General features: G+C 51.2%; 1 protein-coding gene across 1 annotated transcript in view; it reads right to left on the bottom strand.

Annotated features, from left to right (window-relative positions):
* Nucleotides 1-7,005, bottom strand: part of MYOM2 (myomesin 2) — a 71,473-nt gene that overhangs the window by 49,148 nt on the left and 15,320 nt on the right. Inside the window, exons 3-5 of the mRNA XM_014528689.1 lie at nt 3,263-3,381; nt 1,231-1,523; nt 197-254 (exon numbers count right to left, since the gene is read on the bottom strand). Of these exons, the coding sequence (XP_014384175.1) occupies nt 197-254; nt 1,231-1,523; nt 3,263-3,369 (458 nt within the window). The 5' untranslated portion in view covers nt 3,370-3,381. The remainder of the gene's footprint in view (nt 1-196; nt 255-1,230; nt 1,524-3,262; nt 3,382-7,005) is intronic.

The following is a 7,005-nucleotide window of genomic DNA, read 5'->3' as shown; positions in this document are numbered from 1 at the left end:
CCTGCCCCCCCCCACACCTGCCTGGCCCGCACCTGCCTCCCCCACACCTGCCTGGCCCGCACCTGCCAGGACAGCTGGACGCAGAGGGGGGACCACCACCACCAGAGATAAAACATGTTCAGGTTTACCAGGCGTTTTAGGAAGATTTCCAACAGCCCGATCCTCAAAGTGAGTTCCCGGGAACCCCGTGAATTACCCGGTTCCCGGCGATTCGGATTCAATGCCGTTCACCCTCCCCTCGCACCCCGGGAAAACTGAGGAATGGGAGGTTTTCATAATCCGTTTGAGGTCACAGCAGGTGTAATTGGTAAAACTTAAACGATAAAACTCAAGTCCTCTCCCTGTGCCCACAATTACATACAGGGGGACCCTTTTCTCATGATCCAACTCAGAAAGCCCAGCTTTTTAAATGGACCCCTGGTGAAGCGACCCCTCCACAAAAGAAGTCTTCACTTTACAATAAAGTGAGTGTGTGTTCCCACGAGGCATTTAAACACAGGAGTTGGATGTTAAACAATACGGGCTCTTCTCAGCTGCACGTGGCCGTGAACAGATTCCGTGTCTCAGGGCCACTTTCACAGTGAAACCTGTTCACCCGTCTTGTCTCTCCTCCAGGTCTGAATTGTTTAGAGAAGCAGAGAAAACACCCCTATTCCATAGCGGGGAGGGAGGCGGGACTCAGCTGTGGCAGGAAGCGGCCGCCGGGTGTGTGACTATTTTGATCCTAAAAGATCGGAGGAGGATCACCACCTGTCCCTCTGGGATCTGAGATAACGGTTGCACTGACGTTCTCATTAATCCGTCTCGTTCCTCCGCCCTTTTCCCATGAGCCCCGTCCTCCGAAATGTGGAGTGTGAGGAACCACAGCCCTGCCCCTGCAGGAGTCCATGGGCACTGAGGCTAGTGTTTGCCTCCTCTCTTCCTCCTGCCGCTCTCCAGCGAGCTGGCGATGATGGTGATTTAAACAGAAAAGCTTTTGTGCACCGGGTTCGCCCACCGCACTGGCCAGGTTCCACCTTCCAGCGGCCAGGATGGGGCGGGGGGCCGCCTGGGCCCTTTAAGACAGCCGGACACGCAGGCAGGCGCAGTGCAGGGCGTGGGGCGTGGGGCGTGGGGCGTGGGGCGTGGACTCCGGGCCACGGGCGCCCATTCTCAGGGCCGAGAGGAACACTGGACCATATGGCTCTGACTTCACCTGCCACCGGCCTGTCCTCCAGGCTCCCTGTCAGCCCATCCTGCGCTCTCTCCTGCCCTGTCCCGGGGCCGGGGGATATGTGATGGGACCCTGTCCCGGTGGGAGGCGCTGCGACCTGTGACCCAGGCGGCCTGAGGGGACCAGGGCGTACCTTCTCTTGTTCTCATGCTCGCTCTCCTCCTCCTCGGAGCTCACCCTCTTGGCGCAGAGCCTGCAGACCGTGCCGCCCTGTGACAGCAGCTTCTGGCTGGCAGCTCGCTGGGAAGACGACTTCTCGCTGAGAGACTGCTGGGAGGACGACTGGGAGGACGACCGGGAGGACGAGCGCCTTGATGAGCGCGAGAAAGTGGGGGTGTTAGAAAACTGTCCCTTCTATACACACATGCGCACACAATGCACGCACACCTGTACACACAGTGCACACACATGCAGGATCATGCGTGTGCATGCTTACCGATACATTACCTTTGTGCATGAAGTTATGCAAATGTGTGCGCATGTGTGCATTCTCACGTGTGTACGTGCATGCACCCTTGCAGGTGCACGCAAACACGCGCACACAGGCCTACACAGTGAGTGCATGTACACATGTCCACACACATCCACATGTGCACATACAAGCGCACATACACATATGCACGCAAGCACACCTACCTCCCTCTGCACCCGGCTCCCCGCACTCAGAGGGACACTGTCACACGGAGCTCCTCCCCCACCCCCTGCCCTGTGTCAGCCTGTGCCCACAGCTCTGGCCCCGCACCAGGAGTATATATATCCGAAGGCATCTGAGGCTCCCGCGGCGGTTGGGAGGGGCTGGGAGTGTTTGCCTTTGTTTGTTATGGGGATGGCAACTGGACCCAAGGACCCCAGGCATTTCTAAATATAGGGTGCTGGTGACACGCAGGAACCCAAGGCTGAGCCCGCCGGCTGGCCGGCAGCTCTCCTCCCGGCCCAACCTTCCCATCGGTGCCCTGGAGCTGCCGATGTGCTGTCCATGGGCGGGAGCTGCAGGCCCCTGAGGATGCCGGACTTCAGAAACTCCCAGAGGACTTTGGGGCTTGAGCCCCGCCTGTGACTCAGAGTCACTTCACTCCTTGTACATTTACTATTCATGCAGCAGGTTTCCACCCATCGTTCCTCTGCCATCCCATAATTTCTCTGCCACTGGCAGCTTTCCCTCCCATCGTCTTCCCTCCCATTGCCCTTGTTTTTTGGTGGCTTTTTAAATTCCTCTTCTGGAAGATGCGTGAAGAAGGATAAAGTCAATGAGCACTTCCTAAAAGCCCCCACCCCTCCTGACATAACCCGGGGTCAGAGTCAGTACACCAGGCTCCACCAGGGTCCACCAGGATCTACCAGGGCCTACCAGGATCTACCAGGGTCTATCAGGGTCTACCAGGACCTACCAGGATCTAGCAGGATGCTCCACCAGGATCCACCAGAATCTACCAGGGTCCACCAGGATCTACTAGGGTCCATCAGGGTCCACCAGGGTCTACCAGGAGCTACCAAGCTCTACAAGGATCTACTAGGATCTATCGGGATCCACCAGGGTCTACCAGGATCCACCAGGGTCTACCAGGACCTACCAGGATCTAGCAGGAACTAGCAGGTCTAGCAAATTCTACCAGGGTCTACCCGGATGCCATGTAGCATTCCACACATAGTTCCCTGAGCAGCCGATCAGCCACATTCGCCTCTGGCATTGAAGAAGGGAATCCGGGATCACTGCCACCCCTGACCCTCCCCAATCACATCACTCCAGGCTCCAGGGGACCAGGTAAAGCTCCCTGCCTCTGATGTGGGACGCCCGTCGTCGAAGTTCTGTGCGTCTAAGGCAGGGATGGGGAACGCCCAGCCCGAGGGCCATCTGAGGCCTGCAAAGTCCTTTTGCCTGGCCCTGCCAAGGCATGAGGGGCGAGTTTATTCAATGTTTGACCGAAGAGAGCAGGTAATTTTCAAGTGGATAGTTTTGTATGGCCCGTGGGTGATGTTGTAAATGCCCCAATGGCCCTTGACAGAAAAAAAGGTTCCCACCCCTGGTCTAATCAGTGAATTCCAACTTACGTTTTTGCTGCATATTCGTTCATAAGGTATCTTGTCTGAATATTGCGATACGACTGGTCGAAGTGCTTGTGTCTCCTTTGGTAAAAAGGCATGGTGACAAGCGACATCTTGGAGTTCACCTGCAAGTAAAGAGTAACGAGCAGCATGAGGCCCTGTCTGAACTAGCCCTGCCATGTCCACCAAACCCTCTACCAAGCCTGTGGCAAAGGGGACAATCAAGTCCAGTTAGCCAAACCCACGGGCGGTGAGTGGCGGACTGTACACGCGTGAATAATCCCCGAGTGGCCGTCCAGATACCGAGTGAGGCCCCAGGACCCGATTTCATTCTTTGTCTGCTGCCTACAATTCGAACATTGGGCCCTCGCCAGTCTGGATCAGTGGATAGAGCATCAGCCTGCAGACCAAAGGGTCCCAGTTCAATTCCAGTCAAGGGCACATACCTTGGTCCCCCGGCCCGGGCCCTAGTCAGGTCTCGTGCGGGAGACAACCAATCAATGTGCTTCTCTCACATTGATGTTTCTCTGTCTTTCCCTCCCTCTTCCTTCTCCCTAAAAATCAATGGAAAACTATCCTCAGGTGAGGACTAAACGAAAAAGAACACTGGGCTACGTATTTCATTTTTTTGTTTGGTTTGTTTTTAATCCTCACCCAGGGATATTCTTCCATTGTTTTTTAGAGAGAGTGGAAGAGCGAGGGAAAGACAGAGAGAAAGATCTATTTGAGAGAAATACATGGATTGGTTGCCTCCTGCACGTGCCCCAACCAGGGCCGGAGCCAGGGAGAAGCCTGCAACAAAAGTATGTGCCCTTGACCGGAATCAAACCCGGGAGCCTTCGGTCCGTAGGCCGATGCTCTATCCACTGAGCCAAACCAGCTAGGGCTGGTATTGCATGTTTTAAAAATTCTTGTGGCACACCATTTGAAAATCGCTGAGTTAAAGGCACAAAAGCAAGAGGGCACCTGTCAGGACCCAATACTCCAGTGCTCAGATAACAATCAGTCCTTCACGGTGCTGGATTAGGGACTTGAGTTCACGTTGTACATGACTCTGCCCACCTTGGACCAGCACCTAAGTCTAGCTGTAGGGTGAGGGCCTCCCTAAGTGTGTACTTCTCTTACCTATGGTCTTTGTAGATTTATCCCTAGAAAATTTAACAGAAGGCCTTCATCCTAGGATTAACCAAACCTTTAAAAGGGCAAGCATGTGCTCCTAATGATGTTTTCTTCGAAGTGTATCTTAACCTTACTTCTACAAAGACACCTTCTTCCCAAATCATCCTGAAAATTCTAGAAATTTTAAGGTTTCTTGTAGACAGTATTGAGTAAAACTGACATTCACATCAGAATGTATCTTGTCAATGGAAGAAACCCTTTCCCCATAATATAGGAATGATGGGTTTTATTTGTATTATACTTATACTTTCCTAGAAGTTTTCATTTCATTACCTCAATCTTTCCCACAAATGGTGTGAGGTTGGTACCATCCTCCCCATTTTACAGATATATAACCATTTCTCTTTCCCAGTGATTCACAGTTTATGGAAACAAATAGAAATGTGAAGTTGGAAAATCTCCTGTACCTGCCACTTCATTTATTTGTTCAACAAGTATTTACTAAACGCAACTGTGTGTTAGGTACTATTCTAGATACTGAAGTTATCGAAGTGAAAACTCATGAGTCTTACCTCTCCTTATGAGGTTACTACCAAGGAAAAGGAGACAAATATTAAATAAATGCAATAAAATGTAGTCTTGCTGATGGAACCCAAAAGGAGGAGAAGTGAGTTCCATATGTGGAATATGGAGGAGAAAGCTTCCTACAGGAAAGGATTCCATCTGTTTTGAAAGTTGAATAGTGATGATGGAATGGGAGAGGACATTTCAGGAAGAGAAAGCACAAAAGTCAAATAATAAAAATAAATAATAAAGTAATAAAAATAAAATATACAAAGCACCTCTGATATACAATACCTCATAAAGGTAAAACAAGTATTCATTTATTAATCGACAAATACTTATGTCATCCTTAATATATGCCAGAGCCCATACTAGGTGCTGAGAATGGAAAAGTGAACAAGGCAAATTTTTCTGCCCTCAAGCTTTAAAGAAGTAAGATATAAAGGATATAATTTCACAGAGTGATACATGTGATGAAGAACACAAACCAGAATAAGGGGGTAAGTGGTGGTGGTATCTCTGAAGATGTAGCATGAAAACAGAGACCTGTGTGAAGACAGCACGTTCAGAGAGCTGAGAAAAGGGCATTCCCAGCAGGAGTGTCAAGTGCAAAGGCCCTGAGGCAGAAATTAATTTGGTGAAATTAATTTTAACTTTTTAATTTGAAAAAAATTCGTCTGTCTAGCTTTGTGAAGGATATACTAGAGCAGTGGTTCTCAACCTTCTGGCCCTTTAAGTATAGTTCCTCATGTTATGACCCAACCATAAAATTATTTTCGTTGCTACTTCATAACTGTAATGTTGCTACTGTTATGAATCGTAATGTAAATATCTGATATGCAGGATGGTCTTAAGCGACCCCTGTGAAAGGGTCGTTTGACCGCCAAAGGGGTCGCGACCCACAGGTTGAGAACCATTGTGCTAAGTGAAGAAAGGCAGACACAGAAAGACAGATGGCACACCACCTCACATGTGGAATCTAAACCAGCAGAAGTCAGTCATGCAAGCAGAGAGGAGGAAGGGGAGGGGGCAACAGGGAGGTGGGTCACGGGTCCAAAGTTTCAGTTATGCAGGATGACAAGTTCTGAGGACCTACTGTGCGGCAGCGGGACCGGTTAACTCTGCCAGACTATACACTCGCCAAGTAGAGTTGCTCAGAGTTGAGTTTGTTTTCTCACCACACCCACGTTCACAGGCTCACACACATGCACAGACACACACATGTTCATACGCACTTTAACTCTGGAGGGGATGGACCTCTTGCTTAGCTTGATTGTGGTGATCAGTTCACAATGTATTCAGATATCCAATCCCCACGTTGTACACCTTAGACGTGTACAATTTTTCTTTGTCAATGACATCTCGGTAAAGATTTAACAACCCAGCTCACTGACCCTTGAAGCAACCAGAGGTGAGTGGGGTGGGAAGGGGAGGTGGACAAGTGGTCCTGGTGTCCTTTCCAGCCCCCTTGCTCCCGCCCGGGCCTGGACTCTATCTGGGGCCTCGTGCAGCCTTGTGTGGAGCCAGTTCTAGGCGAACAGCCTGGAATGAATGAGCTGAGGGAGGAGCGGCCCAGCCCAGCTAAGCAAGCTCCCCACGCACTCCCAGCATGAAAGAAACCAAGGCCGCAGAATGACTAAAAAAAGAAGAAAAGATATTGGCAGGTTTTTTTTTCTTTCTTTCTTTTTTGTCCATTTGGCAATTTGCTTAAAACCCAAGACGCCAGTGTTTGCCCCCAGGGAAGTGGGTGGTGGACGCGGGGGAGAGGCGTGCTTTTTGCAGAACTGCCCATTATCTTAGAATGATGCAACCCAGTGTGATCGCTTAACAGGGGCCCAGCAGCTCTCGGCCTCAGTCTGCTTTGCCGAGAAATGGGGCTCCTAGCCTTCAGCTCCCGGGGGTTTGGGCCTGTGACCCCCACTAGGCCACACACCCCCGCGAGCACTGACCACCCCAACGCCAGGAGTGGGCCCGGCGGCCCGAAGCACAGGCCGGGCTTCTCAGCCGACTGTACCAGGGTCACACGCTGTCGCATGACTGACCTCGGCCTGTCCGGGTTCGACTCT

The sequence above is a fragment of the Myotis brandtii genome, unplaced genomic scaffold, assembly GCF_000412655.1.
Source record: "Myotis brandtii unplaced genomic scaffold, ASM41265v1 scaffold646, whole genome shotgun sequence".
Taxonomy (NCBI): Eukaryota; Metazoa; Chordata; class Mammalia; order Chiroptera; family Vespertilionidae; genus Myotis; species Myotis brandtii.
The sequence above is the reverse complement of the archived record's forward strand: the minus strand, read 5'-3'. Positions and strand labels throughout refer to the sequence as shown.